This window comes from Amphibalanus amphitrite, unplaced genomic scaffold (assembly GCF_019059575.1).
Source record: "Amphibalanus amphitrite isolate SeventyFive unplaced genomic scaffold, NRLGWU_Aamphi_draft 000367F_arrow, whole genome shotgun sequence".
Lineage (NCBI taxonomy): Eukaryota > Metazoa > Arthropoda > Thecostraca > Balanomorpha > Balanidae > Amphibalanus > Amphibalanus amphitrite.
The window spans coordinates 24387-43463 of record NW_024881861.1 but is presented as its reverse complement, the minus strand read 5'-3'; the positions used below and the strand labels follow the sequence as shown (position 1 = coordinate 43463).

General features: G+C 50.5%; 1 protein-coding gene across 4 annotated transcripts in view; it reads left to right on the top strand.

The window, feature by feature from the left end:
• LOC122389659 (histone-lysine N-methyltransferase 2D-like) overlaps nt 1-19049 on the top strand; it is a 33650-nt gene extending 14601 nt beyond the window's left edge. The window contains exons 6-15 of one of the 4 annotated variants that reach the window (XM_043381883.1): nt 9887-9997; nt 10938-11132; nt 11586-11689; nt 12143-13833; nt 14046-14955; nt 15261-15942; nt 16302-16470; nt 17040-17186; nt 17391-17531; nt 17854-19049. In XM_043381883.1, coding sequence (XP_043237818.1) covers nt 9887-9997; nt 10938-11132; nt 11586-11689; nt 12143-13833; nt 14046-14955; nt 15261-15942; nt 16302-16470; nt 17040-17186; nt 17391-17531; nt 17854-17970 — 4267 coding nt within the window. In that variant the 3' untranslated portion in view covers nt 17971-19049. Of the gene's footprint in view, nt 1-9886; nt 9998-10937; nt 11133-11585; nt 11690-12142; nt 13834-14045; nt 14956-15260; nt 15943-16298; nt 16471-17039; nt 17187-17390; nt 17532-17853 lie in introns of all 4 variants that reach the window. The other 3 variants (XM_043381882.1, XM_043381885.1, XM_043381884.1) reach the window with 3 other exon arrangements.
• The last annotated feature ends 28 nt before the right edge of the window (nt 19050-19077 follow it).

The following is a 19077-nucleotide window of genomic DNA, read 5'->3' as shown; positions in this document are numbered from 1 at the left end:
AGTTTTTGTCGTCCACCACACTGGGGAGGGGATATTGTAGTCGCTAGAAATAGCAACGACCTTTCGCAATCACTCCCTACATCGTGGAGTACGCATGCGCACCGGTCGAAGAGCGGGACCGTCGTGCCGCTGATGCGAGATGTCAAGGCCACTCGCGTGGCAGCGCCCCTGGCGGCGGAGTGTCGCAACTATGGTCCCTGCCAACAGTGTTGCCTCCGCCTAATGGGCAAGACTTCTTACCTCGGCTCGGTCTCCTCTAGCGTCCGAGAAGGTAAGAGATTCGCCGCGGCCAAATGTAACTTAAAATGGGAAGAATCAGATGACCCGGCACACTTTTTCGTGAGGATTCAGTTGTCCATCCCACAGAGTTCCCTTTTCCGAATTTTGGCCTCCTAAATATACGAACCCGATGCAGGAGAATGTCTGCAGCAACGACGTGGTGACAGCTCTGGGGATCGTCTTCCTAGACCTGATGGAAGCAAAGACAGGCTTTATGGATGGAAAGAACTTCACGTCTTATGTTGGAAAACCCAATTTTTAACGCGGAGTAAACATTCACGGTGCCCTCCGCTTTTGCAGGATGGGTGGTCTATGGCGCATGAGCCAAGTTCAGGGTCTGTCACTTTTAACCTCCCAAGTCCCAGTGGAAGTTAATGGTGTGTAACATGGCGTCTCACCAGGAAGTGTGCGAGCTCTGGTAAAACGTAATCAACATTTGTTTCACGACTGTTTGTACATGAACACTGAAAACCAAGGATAACACATGCCTCCCACCAACTACACAAAAGCAGGCAATGCATCTCCATTCAGAGCTGCGCGCCGATCCATCGCTTAGCGTGGCGTCGCAAGTCCGGCGCTGGGGTGTATCGATTTTGCCGCTCTTCGGAAGAAAGTTTGGTCCGCCAACAGCCCGGACGGCGAACATAAATCCGATTTAGAAGTTAGGGATATTGCGCTCAAAGAAGCCGGCGGCGAGCCGCGGAAGCTTGAAGCGCAGCCATAAGGGACGTCGCAGATCCAGTTCGTTGTGCTTACTACCTGATTCGTGCAAACGTGCCCTTATTTTTACTCGTATATGTAGTCGCTCATGGAAAATATGCCGACCACCAGGCAGAGTTTTAAAACTTTTTAGAGTTTGAGGCTGCTATCGGGCTTTCAGGGTGATGATCCGAGTTTCGTGTTACGTTTGATCGCAGATGATGTCCTGCATTTATTCCGGCCAGGTCGGGTCGGGTGTGTCAGCTCAGGTCAACCAGTAGGCGTTCTGTCAGCTATCCCGCGCCCCGCTGGGCTATTCAGCCATACGCGCCCTGCTGGGGGGGGGGGGGGGGCAGATTCTGCCCCCTGTCTAACTTCCGAACCGATGGTCGTAGAACGATGGGGAAAACGGCAATCGAAAGCTCTCAACAAGGCGGATCTTAAGAGCCCAATTTTTTGCTTAAGTAGGTCAGAGGTCAGGTCAAGGGTACAAAATGCAAGTTTCTACAGTATCGGCCTTGCACCGTAGTTGCCGAAGAATGGACTGAGACTGATCGCCCAAAATGTGTTCTTAGGCTACCAGGACAATATTCGTTGCATGTAATATCATTCAAAGGTCAAGGTCAGGTCAGGTCACCAAAAACAAAATATAGAAAAGGGCATGTGCGACACATGTTTTATGGGTCATTTTATTCATAGAATTCAATAGGCACACTTAATAAGTGATATGGACCACTTCTAGATGAATTTCAGGTCGAGGTCAGGTCAAGTGAGGTCAAATTTTGAAGTTGGTTGTTAAGGCCTAAAAAGGTGTCTATCTGATGCAGTTTTTCACGGCGAATCGAATGGTGCTATTTTTGTTTCCCTGCGAGGTCTAAAACTTTCAAAAAAAATCATTTTTTTTCAAAAATTTTGTATGTCGTGCTGTCATGAAATTTTGAATAACTTCCACATTTTTGAACAGATTCTTCTAAAAGTTGGTTTGTAGGTGCACATAGACCAGGTTTCTGGCATATATTTGATAGACAAAGTAGAATCACGTATAACCTTTTTTGTTACGTCTTGATTCCTTAGAAATGAAGATTTTGGCGGCGTTTGAAATTTTGCCGTTTTTGAGGCGAAAATGGCGAACATGACGTCATTAAAACGTCATTTTCTAGAAAATTTCCCGACGGATTTCGCTCAAATTTTCAGGAAATGTGTTAAATTGATGTATGATAAGGTACTGAAAGTTTGACGTCGCTGGCGTAACGCGTTTAGAAGTTATTGGCGAAAAACGGGATAGGGGCAGATTCTGCCCCCCCCCCCCCCAGCTGGGCGCGGGCTATCTATAAGAGGTTTCAACCACCATTGACAGCTTCGCAACATGTTACGAAGGCATAAAAACTACTTCATAGATGTTCAAGTAGTTGCTTAATTCGAAGTCAGCTTCAAAAATTACCATAGAAACATGTAAACTCGAAAAAGTTAAACGAGGTCATCGAAGTACAGTGACCTGACCTTCATGTGACCTTGACATCCACCCTTATGCAAGGGACCAACATCATATCACATGTTTGAACGCTTGAAACCACGAAACCACGAAAATACTGCAAAGGCGCGGCTAATGCGTGCCAACATACGCCGAATCGCGATTCTGGCCAAACATGGTCTCGAGAAATAGGTCACAACAGGTCATTTGGGTCGTGGTCATGAAATGTTCAGGGTAGGTGTAAAATTGATCAACTCGAGGGCACTGAAATTTTCGTTGCTATGGGCTGCTTATTGCGCGAGTTATTCGCGGAAAATCGAAGGGATCCGTTCGACCCCCTATAATTGCGAGTTAATTCCGTACAACTAATGCTCGTCGTACTGCTTCTCCGCCGCGCGCTCCGCTTAGTACAAGGGGACACCTCAACCCGCGCCCGGCCGGCGACGCGTCATGCTTTATTCATAACTGTCCGCGCTCGCCACTCAGCGGCCGGAGTCGGTGCTCTCAACACTAGCCGACACGCATAGTTACCTTCCTAGAAACACCTGCCAGCTGCACTCAAGGGATTCGATCTGTAGAACTCGACCACTGCCTGCTGAATGTCCTTTTAACCCTCGCCCATGTAGGGGGGGGTTGGTGCAACCCCCCCCCCCCTGAGGTTTTTCGGAAATAGTGCAAAAACGGCGGCGCGCAGCGCCGCCAAATTTTGGGTACCTTATGGGGCAAACCTTGCGCATCTTTTGATAAAAAAAATTTGACCGGGTCATGTCAGGTCACGGAGTTATGACGTCACAAAGGGAACAGCCTCCGGCCGGATTTTCACAAACTGAGTGCCAACGCCTGAGGTTTCCTGCCGGTGGTACGGTGATCGGTTGATGGATCGTGATGAAACTTCCCATGCATGTTGGGGCAAGTATTGGCTATCATATGGTATAAGAAACTTGACCGGGTTAGGTCAGGTCACGGAGCTATGACGTCACAAGAGGAACAGCGTCCGGTACTATTTTTGAAAAGCGCCCGAACCACTATTTTGCTAATTCTTGTCACCTCAATGGGAATATGCAGCAATATTAGCTTCCATAGGGAGCAAATGGACCTTCCAAATCCAAAAATACAATCAGATTTCAAAAATTTAAATTTTGATTTTTCGAATTTCTGCCGCCGACTGTGACCTTGCCGACTTCCGGCGCTCCCAACGCGCCATTTTTAGAGCTAGGGAAACGAAATACATACCAAACGATAGAGAATTGATCAAGGAACACGATAGTGAAGGTTTCAAGTCGATATCTCCCACCGTTTTGCCGCAATCGCCGCGGAAAGTTGAAAAAAGTCTATTTTTCCGAAAATTTGACCTTTGACCGGTCAAAAGTAGGTCAAATGTTGACCTAGGACCAAAAAATATACCACCAATCGCGAGATCTCGGCGAGAGCAATCCGTTGGTCTTTTCCGCTAAGCTCTACGACGCTCCGTTTTCAAACGCCAAGGGGGGGGGGGGGGTCGCACCAACCCCCCCCCCCCCTGCATGGGCGAAGGTGGCAGATCGCCGTTTTCGGGCGAGGGTTAATGCTTTAGACGTGTTTCCTGGAACTCTGCTGCGCCGAACGCTCTTCAATCATCTCGGAACTATTCTGATCGAGGCTGCTACATTTCACGCATTCGTGAATGCTCCGACTCGTCGACCATGCAGGCAGTCTTCCATGATTGAAAACGGTTTCTCGGTCTCGGACATTTCGAAACTGTGGTGTACTGCTCTGTCTCGCTGAGGTCACGGATCGGTGAGGTCACGGCTTTCCCGTGACCTCACCGATCCGTGACTACATAGTTCAGCCCCTATGCGCTGTATTGTTATGGCCCCCTACGATCTCAAAGTTACCATCGATTTTCAAAATCCAAATGGCGTTCGATAGCCCCGCCGGGGAACTACCAAGTGACCAACCTAGATGCAACCGATGACGTCACAGATAAGGGCAAAGGTCGCATTTTTACCGTTTTATGAATCGAGTAAAAGGCATGTTATGGAAGATAATCGATAGAGCATTGGTTGTCTAATTGGTGCTTATTTTGCTACATGTCACTAATACCAGGTCAGGTCACTAAGGGTCACAATATGAACCCAGCTGTGATAGGGTCGTGTGACGCATGGGCTGTTTGATGCCTGCTTAATGGTAAATTTTACATTTCAACTTCAGTGATGTGGGTCAGGTCAAGGTGACCATTGGGGCTAGTTGAGGTTCGTTCTGGTGAAGGTCAGGTCAGGTCATAGTCAGGCTCAAAAGTCAGGTTTTATTAATAAGCATTTTGGCTTATAAAAGGATCTACTCGATGCAGCTCGTCAAGGGAAATCCAATGCTTGTCTTAGTTTTACGTTACGTGGTCTAGAACGGCAGCAGCTGAGTTAAAAAAATTGGCGTCAACAATTTTAAAGTTTTTTTTTTCGCCAAAAGTTTGCAAAAAATGGAGCTATTGATCACAAATTTGGTATGGCGATGTAAGAACTAAAGTTCTATTAGATGTATTCTGTTTGTTAAAAAATATCGGTGTTGTAGGGTGTTATACCTGCCCAATGAATTATTGTGAATTTTAGGATCAAAATAAACGTACATCCAGGATAGCAGTTAATAGCCCTGTTAATCTTACACCTTTTTGTGACACTTAAATGTACTTTTAAAACTACACGCGTGACGGCTCTTCCCGCAATACCTTTTTCTGCCGAAAATGGCGAAAATGGCCGTCATTTTGGCGTCATTTGTTGGCAACTTCTCGTAACCTCTTCAAGAAAGTTTTGGTCACAATGTGTTAAATTGATGCCCAGAAGGGTCACGAAAGTTTGGTGACATCTGCAATACATACTTCAAAGATATCGACAGGAAGACAATGGGCCGTTTCGACCCCTCCCCCTGCCCCCCTGGGGCGCGGGTTAACGCTACGAATGTTCACTTCAATTCTCTGAATCGTTTATCGTCGAAGTGTCATGTTCACGGCCCGTTACCCCCCAGCTGCGATGTGCCCGTCCACCGCGCGCAAGTACTCACCCACCCGAGAACAAGACCATTTCGCTTGGATCGCAATTCACATGTTCCCCATCTCGCATGTTCCCCATCCTACTCAGTCCGGGGAAATCCGAGCATCGGCGGTCACCGTTTCGTGATGCCACCGAATGTTGAATAACTCCTACATTTTTTTACTGATCTAAGAGTTCGAATGGAAGATCGTACTTCAATAAACGTATTTTCCATTTTGATAAACTCAGTTTGGATTTATGGTTATTTAAGAGCATTAAAAAGAGTGTTTTGTTTTCCAAATATTGGGATCAGAATGAAAAAGAAAGACGAGACACTCACTTAAAAGACAGTATAAAATCGCTTACATGCTTTTTGTTACGTCATGACTACTTAAAAACTGAAGACGTCATAGGTGTTCTTTCTAATTGTTGCACTTCTTTGAAGCGGAAAAGCCTGACTTAAGGCCATTTAAAGTTCATTTTCCCCCCACAATATTCTTGGACGGATGTTGTTCAACTTTTCATTGAACACGTTTGATTGATCTTTGGTCGGGTACCTACTGTAAGCTTGACGCAGCTTGCGATAAATGTTAAAAATGTCGTCCCCTCCCATGGCCGCGTCGCACGAATCGCTGTGTCATTTGTCGGGCCGCCGTTACGCTTTAGCGCCGGCTGAGCTCCACATTAGCGCCTAAGGCACGCCGCCGTCCATTTTGGCCGTCCCGAACCGGGCAGGGGCGGACGGGGGAGGCGGAGGAGGGAGGGGTTTGGGGGTCAGCAGGAGCCGGCAGCCGTCTCAGCCCCGGCGGATGTTTTTGCGAGGGAGGGAAGGGAAGCGAGAGACAGGAAATGAAGGGGAGAGAGAGAGGAGGGTGTTTGTGTGAGAAAGAAAGAGAGAGAGTCGTTGGAGGAAGGGGAGGGAGGGAAGGAACAAAGGAGACTTGACTACGAAACTGGAGTGTCTCGGCTGTACCGTAGACTATAGAGGCTGGGCAGTTTCAGCCCAAGACAGGGTTGTTTTCTAATAGAAGCCCGCTGTAATAACTCATGAGGACAGTGATGAAACGCTAGTCGTTACCCGAGACTGCCTGCAGCCGTGTTATTGAGCACCGTCCCGGCACAAACCGTGGCTCCAGCCGAGGGTCCGGCTCACAGCCGGAGCTGGCGGGCTCCGACGCTTTGTTCGAGGCCACTGTTTAGTTCGCTGCCGGAGGGGACGTAGTGTTGGGTTTGGTGCCGTGATAGACGTTTGTTTGGTGCCGTTATAGACGTTAGTTTGAGGTCATTATAGGCGTTAGTTTGGGGCCATGGTCCTTTACAACTTACATACGTTAGTTTGATGCCGTTATAAACTTTAGTTTGATGCTGTTATAGACGTTAGTTGGGCGTGGTTATAAACTTCAGTTTGGTGCCGATATAGTCATATATACAGGGTGTCTCAAAAGTTCGTTGTCAGGTACCAGCCATGTTTTTTTTTGTCAATAATTCTAAATCAACAATTAATTAGCGGTCGAAATTGTGCATGGGCATTCGTAACAACCTTCCTCAAGCAGTCTCATTATTTTCAAGCGCATTCGACCCTTCATGAGCTCACAAAAAGGGTTCATCTCTGACCATGGGTCAGGCATGAAAATGGAGGTCGCAAAATCGGGTCGGCTGAGAAACTATTTCAGAAGTAATGGGAATGGTTAAGTCGGAAATGACCCATGGCAAACTGTCGGCGAGGATGAGTACAACATGATGATCATCTAATAAAAAAACGGCGGCTAAAATTTTTGAAGGACAAAACCATGCGAGACTAACAGCGTTTTGAACGACCCTCGTACGGCAGCAGACTCGTGCTCCGGAAAGCAGCTGAAAATGAAGTAATAACTATTGAAAACTGACAAGAAGCTCACAGACAGAGGTTAACCAGTTTCAAAAATTGCAGGTCATCGTAAAATAAAGACAAAGTATTATTTGAAATTGTTTATAATATCTATAACGCTAAATTTTGGGGGAAAATGACACGAAAATCGTCAATGCCAAAGACAACTGACCCTCCAAAAGTGTCAATTGATGTAAATTTTTACCTACGAAGTTTCAATAGGCAGATCTGGAGCGAATAGCTTTCTTTTAGACACAAATCCCGACTAAACCGCACGATGGACAGGTTTTGGCAGTTTACTAAGCAGAACTTCTTCTGAGGAAAACACTCCGCAACTCAGCGAAGGTCTTGTCATGGGAAATGATGAGCGTTTGGGATTTGCAAAATTTGCACAACGTGTCTAAGAAACAGATGGCCGACACATTCTTCTACGATATGCTGCGAGAAATTCGCCCCTGGCACTTCCCATTTGTTCAGGAAGGGGGTTGTTTTGAAAAGGAAAATGGTGCTTGGGAGGTCGGCGCCAGTCATTCATGAAGGAGTTAGCGCCAGAGAAGACCTACAAAATACTCACGGATGGTGTCGATGCAAGCTGTCGGCTTTCAGGGAGAAGCGGATGTTGCCGGGGAGCTCGTCAAACCTAAATCTGACGCAGAAACTGGAGGGGATTCCCCTACAAGAGCTTGAAAGCTGGTAACCTCTTATCAGCCTCCGGCAGCTGACGGAGCGACGAAAATCGGTATGGACTAATATTTTTGGAGATACAGCAAATAGTTTGATTTCCAACCTTCCGAATCAGTTGTCAAAGCATGCATATTTGTCTAGTGTGCGCACAGACACCAAAACCTTAGATTTTTGGCCGGTTCTTATATGCTTTATGGGCATGGGAAATGTGTCAACGAACTTTTGAGACACCCTGTAGTGTATAGTATAGTATAGTTTGGTGCCGTTATACAGTATACACCTTAGTAGGGTGCCGTTACGGACTTATGCTGATGCCGTAATCAGTTTGGCGCGGTTATAGGCTTTCGTTTGGTGCCGTTATAGACCTAAGTTTGATGCCGTTATAATGGAGACGTTATAGTGGTGCCGTTATAGACGTTAGTTTGGCACCGTTTTAGGCGTTAGTTTGATGCCGTTATAGATGTTTGTTGAATGCCGTTATAGACGTTGGTTTGGTACCGTTATAGACGTTAGTTAGGTGCCGCTATAGACATTAGTTTGGTGCCGTTACGGACTTGAGGCTGATGCCGTTATGTGTTAGTTTGGGCGCCGCGGGAGAGGCGTGGTGGTGGGTTCGATCTCAGTTTGGTATCGGACGCTCCGGCGCGTCTCCTAGGAAACTGGGTCACTCCAATACAGGTACTCCTCCCTCTGTCCTTCCCTCTAACTCCCTCTCACCTTCCATGAAATTACTCATATATGTTGCGGTTATGTCACTAATTTACCTTTGTTTCGAATATCTTCTGTGATGACAGATGAGCATTTCGAAACTCTTGCGCAAAATAGCGAAGGACGATGGACACCAACAACAGCGTTCTGAATGTCAGGTGCTTATAAATTGATGGTGAAATGTGGTGTCTTTTATATAAATCTCAAGCAAAAAAAAAAACATTAGTGACAGGGCATGTTTAGTAAACTTAATTATTTCGTTCGCAACCTGACGCTGTTAAACAAACCAAAAATATCAGTGAAGATGCGGTAGATCATAAAATGGCCTTCACTCGGCGGAAGAAGACGTCAGTTGTGACAGCTTGGATACATGGCCTGGAATGGAAGAATACTGTATTTTCAGGGTGTTGGATAATTTATGGATAATGAAACACAAGTATCCTCCACATTTCGGCGAAAGGCGTAAATTTTTCGCGGAATATTCACAAAAAATATAGAGGTTTGCAAAATTTTCCGTTGAAGGCTGTTTACATCGCATTGAAAGTTCCGACCCTTACCAAGTTTTGTCGTTTGGTATGCTTTGTAAAACACCTTGTTACCAAACATCACGGACCAATTTCCTGAAAGTTCTGAAAATTGGTACGCTGGATATTATTTCGAGCGGACCAATGCACGGCCGGAGTGGCTGGGAGTCAGCGAGTCGGTTCCCCGCTGTTACAAGCTGTAGGCGGGTGGGGGTGGGGGAGGGGACTGGGCCGGGGGCTCGCATCTGCCGCCCGCCAGATACGGACGCACCCCCGCAGCTGCTGCTCGGTCTGTGTGCGCTTTTGTGGCTGGACGACCGATAACGCCCTGCCAGGTGTGCGTGCGAGTGAGGGGAGGGAGGGGGAGGGGGTTGGTGTAATGCCCGGTGACCGGTGACAATATCCTGGAACTGAACCTCGCCTTCATATGCTGAAACTATTACAGTACCCAATACTGATGGTTGTCGTTCTCCTGTTTGTTGTTTTTCGTATCACGACTCCCCTCAACAATGCAATAAGAGCCGACTCTGGACTGGCTTTTGTCTGGTCGGCAAACAAACCTACCCTTGTTTTGTTGTCGACGGTAATATGGCCGTCTTCGTCGTTAGCCCACCGACCGTTCGGCTAACTCTGGTCGTGTCTACTGTTACAGGGAGTTAAGGGCGTCTCTGAGCCAGAAAATGGACATCCTGAAGAAAGGTTTAGCCGAGGCTGACTCCAGCAAACAGCAAGGCATCGAGCTCATCCAGGGACATCATCAGGAGTGAGTTGCTGTCGCTACAGTTAGCACTGAAAGTTCCGGCGTTCAGCGCTCAATGCTGACGTATTGTATCGTATCACGTCAAACGGGGATGTATTTCATGCGCGTTCCGATGCCGAAATCGCTACGAACTGTGAAATTACCTATCTGATATCTTTATAGTAATGCAACACAGATTGACGGATACTAAGCATCCTTACAAGACTTGCAATTTTGTCTTCGCGATGCCTTGCTACCGTGTATTTTCCTTATATCTTTTTCGTGGAGTCACTCATGTATGTGTTGTGTTCGCATTCTCGAATTCATGTTTGTAACAACATGATATATTTCGACCGCTTATAAACTACGTAACAATACGTAACACTTCAAATAACGCCCTGACGTTTGCCCGCTGATTTGAGTTCGCTGAGCAACAAGCTTGCTTAGCTCGGCGGCTCTTTTCAGTGGGCATTTGACTCTGCCGAACCCAGACCAGATACTGTCCCCCCCCGCAAAAATGTGTGAATGCGCTGCACGATTAACCTAACTAACCGATGGAATGACTGATCCTTTGGCTTATTCTTAAATGGGAAGGTGTAGTGGCCAGTCAAGCTACATTTAGCCTTGACTTCTTTGCTTCTCTTTTAAGCCATATACCATACTAACAAGGGCCTTACCGCGCTTATTCCAGCTTTGATTTTGTTTTCTTCATTCTCCTAGCAGGGAGTGTCGCGACTTGATGTATTATGTTTCGGGGTGGTGTTAACGTAAGGTTCTATGTGTCGCGCGGGTCAGTGGGTGGACACTCCTGGTCGTCTATTCATGGGCGGCGGCTTAGAAAAAAAAAGTAGACCATGTGAGTGCTACCACAGGGTGACGCTATCCATTCCGCGTAGCGTTTGCCTGAATACTCGAGCAAAGGAGCCGCCTAAATTTTCACCGTTCCCTTCTCTCTCCCCTTCAGCTATCAGGAGCGCATCCGCGACTTCTTCAACAAGCAGCTGGTGGCGGCTCAGGAGCGGTACGACATGTACGGCCACGAGCTGCAGACGCTGCTGGAGAGCGTGTCCCTGATGGAGCTGCGTCTGGCACACCTGGACAACTTCGCCCACAGACTCCTGGAGAACGGCCGGCCGGCGACGCTCATCGGTAACGCCAAGTAAGGACAGACGCGGGCGAGGCGGGGACGCGAGTGTAAGGTTGTTGTTGGTTATGATTTGGGCACGGAAGGGCTGCGGCCCGGGTGCTGTACTTTGAAGTGCTTTGGAGTTGGGACATTGATGACTGAAAACCTGGGATTGTTGGTTGCGGTACGGGGGTCATAGCTGACTAAGCACCACGGAAGGTCAAACATACGTGGTGCTTTTGTTGAAAGTGTTGGTGACGTTGATTTTCGTGCAGGGACGCCACAACGATTTAATTATATGACGCACATGGAATCAAGCGTATGTTTTGCGCTTCTGCGGTTGTGTAGAAATGCGGTAGCAATCGTTGCATTACCTTATTTTCTAGGCTCTTATCCCACTAGGCCCTGCAAATATTTAGCACGTTTATTTTCTAGCTGTTCTTGCTCCAGTCAAGGCCTTTCAAAGTAGCATTCATTTCTTTTCAGATACATTCTGGCTCTTGCCAAGAAGCTGGGAATGGTGGACATCAACTGCCAGCCGGCGAATCGGCTTCCCAAGATGGAGCTGCGACGGATCCTGCCCATTGATCGTGAGTGCCCGATCGAAGGAATGTTGAATGAATTGTTATTGCATGAATGTGTTGTTTGATCCGTATTGCTCGATATTAACATGGTTGGACGGTACACGAACTTTTAAAACCCGTAAGTCGTTTTCGAAGGCCAACAATCAAGACAACCGGATAAATCGATGGACCCTCATTCGATTCTTTAGGGGCTTTAACAACATTTAGCTGGTAAAGTCGGGATACCCGTACTTTTCGCAAGACATTACCCGCCAGGATCGTTCCAGTTTTGCTCCTTTGATCCCTCACAAAATATCATGCTATCCATCCAGTCTTTCCCAGCTGCGATTGTTTTGGTAAGACTCCGTCCCTCCCTACCCTTATTCCTTTCAACATGCCTCGAACTGATCCCATCTTCTATCCCTCCGCCTCTCCTCGAGTCATCATGACCGCAGCCCTCCCTCCCCGTCTCTCCGGCAGGTATCGGCGACATGATCTCCCTGGCACTGTTCGACGACGGCAAGTGCATACAGCCCACCCTGCATGACGCCTGCGTCAAGGCCTTCCTCGTGACCACCGCCCAGATAATGTACGTCCAGCTGCGCTCCCAAACAGACTTCGGCGTCAAGTACGTGACGATGATGTTCAGGGAGCTGATTCAGCTGCCCAGCATGCGGCCTGAGCTGTACAACATGATCAAGGAGCTGCATGATAGGGTGACCAGGAGCATGGTGCAGCAGGGTGCACCCTCACAGGGCGTCCAGCAGCCGGGTCAGCCTCCTCCCGGCCAGCAGCACCATTTTCCACAGCAACAGCAGCAGCAGCAGCAACGCGCTCCTCAGCAACAGCAGCAGCAGCAACGGCAACAGCAGCCGCCACAGCAGCAGCAGCAGCAGCAACAGCGTGTGCCTCAGCAGCAACAACAGTATCAGCAGCAACGGCAACAGCAGCCGCCACAGCAGCAGCAGCAGCAGCAGCGTATGCCTCAGCAGCAACAACAGTATCAGCAGCAACGGCAACAGCCGCCACCACAGCAGCAGCAGCAGCGCGTGCCTCAGCAGCAACAGTATCAACAGCAGCAACAGCAACGGCAACAGCAGCCGCCACAGCAGCAGCAACAACAATATCAACAGCCGCAGCAGCAGCAGCGGCCTCCTCAGCAGCAGAGGCAGGCGCCGTCCTACCCTCAGCAGCAGCAGCAGCAGCCGCCGCCGCCGCTGTTGCGTGTTCCTGTTCCGTCGTCAGCGGCTGGCGCGGGCAGGCCGCTGCCGCCCGGCTATATGGCCGCCGTCAGGGTCCCCGCGCCGGCCCCCAGCGCTGCACAGCAGGGCGCGCCTCCGCCGGCCGGCGTGCCTGAGGAGGCGGCGCCGTTCTCACTGAACCTGCAGGAGCAGGAGCTGGTCCAGCTGGTGGGTCAACAGCTGGGTCCCATGCCGCAAAGGTCCGTGCTGAGCGATCTGCTCACTGCGCCGACTGAGGGCCAGCCGAACCAGCAGCTGCCGCAGCAGAATCAGCAGCTGCCCCAGCAGGCACAGCAGCAGCAGCAGCAAGTTGTCAATGTTGAACTGTTATCGGGTGGTGGACAACAGTTCCACCAGAACGTCCAGCAGCAGCGGGTGCCGCCAACGTCAGTTCCACCGCAATACCAGCAGTCTGTGTACCACATGCAGCAGCAGCAGCAGCAGCAGCAGCAACTCCAACAGCAGCAACAGCAGCAGCATGGACCCCAGATGTACCAACAACGGCAACAATGTCCCAGCAGCATGCCTCAACAGACGGTGGAACAGTATCAGCTAGCGCATCTGCTCCAGCAGCAGCAGCAGCAGCAGCCGTATGGACAGCAGCAGCAGCAGCAACAACTCCCAGCGCAGTGCATTCAGCAACAGCAACACTGGCAGATGCAGCAGCAGCAGCAGCCTCATCCGCAGTGGCGGCTGCAGCAACCTCAGCAGCAGTCACTGCCTCGACAACCTCCGCCTCAGCCCCAGCCGCTGCCTCCTCAGCCGCCTCCGCAGCAGCAGCCGCAGCCGCCGGAGCTGCCTCAGATCCCGGTGAGCTGGCACAACCCAGCCACGCCGCGGCCGGCGCGACCGGTCCAGCTGTCCCTGGACAAACAGTTCCGGGTGCCACTCGGCAGGAAACGCATGCCTTCTGGTGGCGACAGCCCACAGGTGCGTAGCTGGTGATACCGCAGGGGAAGCTAAGGCACTGATAAGACGTTAATATTGATCATGTTTGCACGACTTGTGTAAACAAGTATTGCGATTCGCTGTGCTTAACATCTCGACGCAGCGTAAAAAACGTATGCTTCAGAAATAGCTGAAGAATTGGTACTAACTACTGTCAAGTGTCAACTTTAACTAAGCCGTTCATCTTTTCGCAGTCGACTGATGCGCCATCGAAGAAGACTAAGTCCAAGCCGAGGAAGCCTGCCGAAGCGAAGCGAGCGTCCAAAGCCAAGTTGAGCGTACCGGGCACCATCACGCCGGATGTGACGATGACCCGGATTGTGACTTTCCCCGACGCCTCGACGAGCGGTACTGTTCTGTGCGCCTCGCTCGACACGCCTGCTAGTACAGCCGCAGCGCAAGGAAACGCGAGTGATGGCGGTCCCGCGATCCCTCCGCTGGTGTCCCAACCGCAGTCATCGGCGGAGCCCGACCCGCGGGCACAGACACCTTCGACTAGAGCTGCGGCTATGCTGTCGGGCAGGAGCGGCATCACTCTGACGCCACTCTCGACCGGACACGTGAACCGGCCGCCCAGTCAGCCGCAAACGCCGACATCGCTGCCCTCCCCCAAGCAGGAGGCACCGTCTCCGTCTGCGGCGAGGACCCCAGTCCTGCAGCCGCCGATGGTGGCTCTGTTTCAAGAGCAGCCGGCGCGGCCGCGGCCCGACGGTGGCTCACGGCCTGGAGAGCCGCAGTGGCCTCAGTCGCACCCCATAGACACACTGAGGGAGTGGGTGGAGTCGGGAGATATCCGGAGGAGTGCCAGTGTGGAGGAGCCGCCAGTCGCCTCGGCTGAAGCGGCGCGGAAGCGAGCTCACAGTGGTGGTGATGGATGGCCGGGCGGGAGTGGCGCCGCAGCCCAGCCGCGTGCGGCGGAGAGGCCGGCCGTTGGTGAGGACGAGGTGCCAAAGAAGAGGCACCGCAGCTCACCGACGGATGCCCCACCTCCGGCAGACACTCAGCGCTACCCCAGCAGCTGTCGGGTGAAGGCACCTTCACCACCGCAGGACTACGTACCGTCATCGGCGGGCCGGCCACCATCGGCGTCCCGCACCTATTTACGTAAGTATTCGCGTATTACAGGTTCGGTACATGTCTACACGCGATTTATTTTTTTTCGGATTTGATTGTGTTGTATCGCATCTCGTCTCATAACATTGCATATGGTCATTGATATTGGGGAACCGGAAGGCTTGTCATAAACGTTGTGTGTCCTTTTGCCTTTTTGTCATGCTGGAGATGGAATATGTTTTCGTTGAACTCCCAGTAGGCCCCTAGATTGTCCAATAGTTCCCACTCATGTTTGCTGTCTGCTTACTAAGACACCGACCTAACCTATGGATTGACCAATAAATGACCATCCCCAGGGTCGTCTCGAGATGAGTTCATACTGCAGAAGTGCGCGCCGCGGGACCCGAGCGAGCGGCACAGCTCTGGCGAGTCCGGCTCGGGCGCCGACGCCGGTCTGGAGGTGAATATGCAGGTGGAGGAGCCGGCCGAGCAGACGCAGCAGAGCGGACCGCGCCGGAGCCCCGCCCCGGCCGCCCCGCCGCCCCCCGGTGGGACCAGCGAGTCGGCCGGGACCGGCACGGCACAGGGAGCCGCTCCAGCCGGCACTCCCACAACCTCTGCCAGCCCCCAGCCGGGGCCCAGCCGGCGGGAGTTCTCAGAGGACACTACTCGGAGGAGGTCCTCAGACTCCTCCGGACGGCGCCCGTCCTCGGAACAGCCGCCGGACCGGCTGGTGCCGCTCAGTGGGCAGACCCCGGCCGGCGTGCGTCCGGAGGAGCTCACCCACGTGGTGCGCGTGCCCGAGTCGGTGGCCAACGGTGAGGCGGCCCTCGACTGGGAGCCGGCCAGAGACCCGCTGGGTATTTGTTTCCCGCGGGGGATGCTCTACGAGCCCCCGGCGCGCGGTCCCACGTCTCCCAATATCAGCTACTGCGTGCTCTGCTGGGATGGCGGTGACCTGCTGCTCTGTGACTCGTGTGAGCGCGCCTTCCATCGGGAGTGCTACGTCGGACCCGCCGGCGACGAGGAAGGAGAAGAGTAAGTAAAACGAGAGGGAAGAGTTGGGCGGGGAGGCAAGAGAGGGAGGAGGCATGGGTAGGGAAGATAGGAAGAGTACGAAGGCAAAGGAGAGGGAGCGGTGGGTTCTCACAAACTATTACAGAGGTACTGGGCTGGCTCATTGGGACTCGAATGTTGAATATTTATTTGAATTATCGATGCATAGTTGGCATTGCTGTCGGGGACGTAACCGAGCTTTTCTTGGCATCACCGTGGTTTGTTAATTATGTGTGCATCATGGTCTGACTGGTACCGCAGGTTTTCACCATGTAACTAATTCTCGTATGATTCTACCTTCTGCGTCATCTCTAACCCCATCCCTCCCCCGCTCTCAGCAGCTGGCTCTGCCTGATGTGCCGAGTGATGCCGTCACCTATGAGCCCGCTGGACCGCCGGCCGGGCGATACCATGAACGAAACCGACATGACGCTCGCCAGACGACTGTTAACCGAACTGTACGCCTGCTACTACCCGGCCATGTACTTCAAAAGCCTCCAGAATATGTCGGTGAGTGGGGAAATGACGTGTGTGTGGGAGGGGGGGGGGGGGGCTGTATAATGTGTTTTGTACAACTGCCGGAGGAATGGAGGAATTGTACATAGCCGGAGCCGGAGGACAACTGGCGGTGTACATGAATGATAAACGTTATTGTATATGCTGTAGTGTATAGTATAATGTGCATATATTGTTGCATGTGTGTCATCATATGCACTGCACTGCACCATAGCATCAAGCTTACTGCTCTTGGAATGCGCACTCACGCCCTCTCATAGCCTGTCTCCAAGATTCACACCATTACGTTGGATCTGCATTATATTTTATATTCATGCGACCATCGCATTTTGCCATTGTATCCTGATTTCTGCATGGAAACTTCTTTCCGTCCTGTGCACTCACAGTTACCTCTCGCCTGTACCATAAATGTACCATATCTCTGTTCTTGTTATGCAAAATCATTTTCATATTTCTAGAGACGTCGTCTGCCTGTAAAGTTCTTTAGCCCCTAACACTTCTTCCAAACCCAAGTCTCTACAAGAAGTTCTACTCCTAATTCGGGAACCTGTCTCTATCCGCAGCTGAAGCGAGGCTTGAACAGCAGCTTTTCCCGAGCTTGGCTGAAACGTATCCTGGTGGGGGCCAAGGCAAAGGTTTCTGACGGTTTCAGCAAGCGAGGCGCTTTTTACCTCAGTCTTTATACAATTTGTCAGCCGTTTGTTGGCAAGGTGAGACCCGTTAGAATCGGCATGCGCTCTTAACTTGCATCCCAAATTTCCATTTCCTAATTCATTTCCTGTGTGATTCTATCAACCACACTACCTGTGCAGCTCGCATGATTCACTTTGCACTCACCAATTTACCGTTCGTATTTCTGTATTCGACTGTCGGTTGTGTCGCGTGCCGTGACTGACGCCTGCGTATACCAACAGAAACTGCCCGAGTTTGATGCCATCGAGAAGCCCGTCTGCCTGGACGGAATCAAAGAGCGACTGCTCAACCACGAGTTCGAGACACTCATGGGCTTTCTGCGCACCACCAAAAAACTGGTCGACCAGATCCGCTTTTTCAAGGTAGGTCAATACTGACAGCTGTAAGACGTCCTGACCAAGTTAGTAGTTATTACACTGGGGCTTTTGGATCTGGGCGATGCCCTATCTTACCCGAGTTATCGAGGAGTTTGATGAAGTAACCGTTCGTGCACCCCTAACGTTCAGCTGGACTGTTAATACCTACCGTTATACGTTTGTTATGGAGTTTGAATAAGCAAAATAAAAGTTTCTCCTGGTAGTGTTGTGTAGTGTACACTACTTTGTATCTTGACAACTTATGTTTGCCTCCTGCGTTACTGTAGGGTTCTCACTAAACCGAAATCTTCCTTCGCTCTTGTTGCAGAGGGGCACACCGGTGCACAAGTACCTGAGGGAACTGGATGAGAAGTTCGAAGAGTTCCTTCAGCTCCACATGAAGGACTTCTGGCTCCAGCTGGATGACAAGGCGCTCAAGCGTTGAACAGAAGTCCGATGAGACGCACAAATGCTTTAAAGAAAAGCCAACAGTTCATTCAGGCTCAGAACTGTTTTAGAGAAGCCCGGCTGATAGCAAGATGGTATACAAATAACAAGTACTCAAGAGAAGCCCATTCGACGGCAAGGTGCCCTAAAACTTGTAAATAATAGCCGGGCGCTCAAGTACTTACAGGCTCAAGTACTTACGGGAACACGGCGGTCAACAGGCCATGTGATGTATGTCTAACGCACAAGTATTTAGACAAGACTGATCAATAGCGAAACGCTTCAGTACTCGAGAGAAGCCTAAACGCCGGGCATGCCACCCACGGCGAACTAGACCGTCGGTGCAGCAGCAGCAGGGCCTGTGATGTCAAGTCCAAGCTGTACTCGCCAATTTTCATTTCTTCGCTTTTGTTTTTTACTTTCAGTTTGTTCGATGGACATTTCGTGCGATATTTGTAGGTACTGGTTAGAAGCTCATCAGTGATCGGACGGCAGTTGGTGACATACAACCGACATGCAGACAGGCAGATAGAGCCACAGATACTATGTAGAGGGAAAACAATACCATGTTAAATAAGAACAAAGCAATATCGAAAGCTCTCTATCGTCGCCGTGTAGCAGTCTTGCTCGGATGATTTTCATTGACGCGGTTGTACCGTAGCTATCAAATATGTCAAGTCGGCGCGTTCGATGTCCTGCGCGACATTTCGTGACACGGTTAGACGCTGGCCGTAGTCTCAGGCAGGCTGAACATGACGAGGTGTATATTCCTTTAACCTGGGTGGTTGGGGGCTCCCTAGAACAGTGGAGTGCTGGCCGGCGCTGGATGGGACCCGGCTGATCCCCGTGTATCTGTGATAGTACCCGCTGATCAGATTTGTTATCTCACGTTGAGAGATGTGTTGTCTAAGTCAAGCGTTGTCTAAGTCACGAACTGTGCGTTGTAGTGTGGTAGTTACGCGTTAAGACGCTAAATATGTGTGGTAGTGAAGGGAGTTGAGTGTACAAACGCAAAGCGCATCTCAATGTTTTATATTCGAGTGTATTAATATTAAACAAGTTCCTTGCCATTTTTAAGTTGGTGTTTTATGTCTCGTCCCGCCCC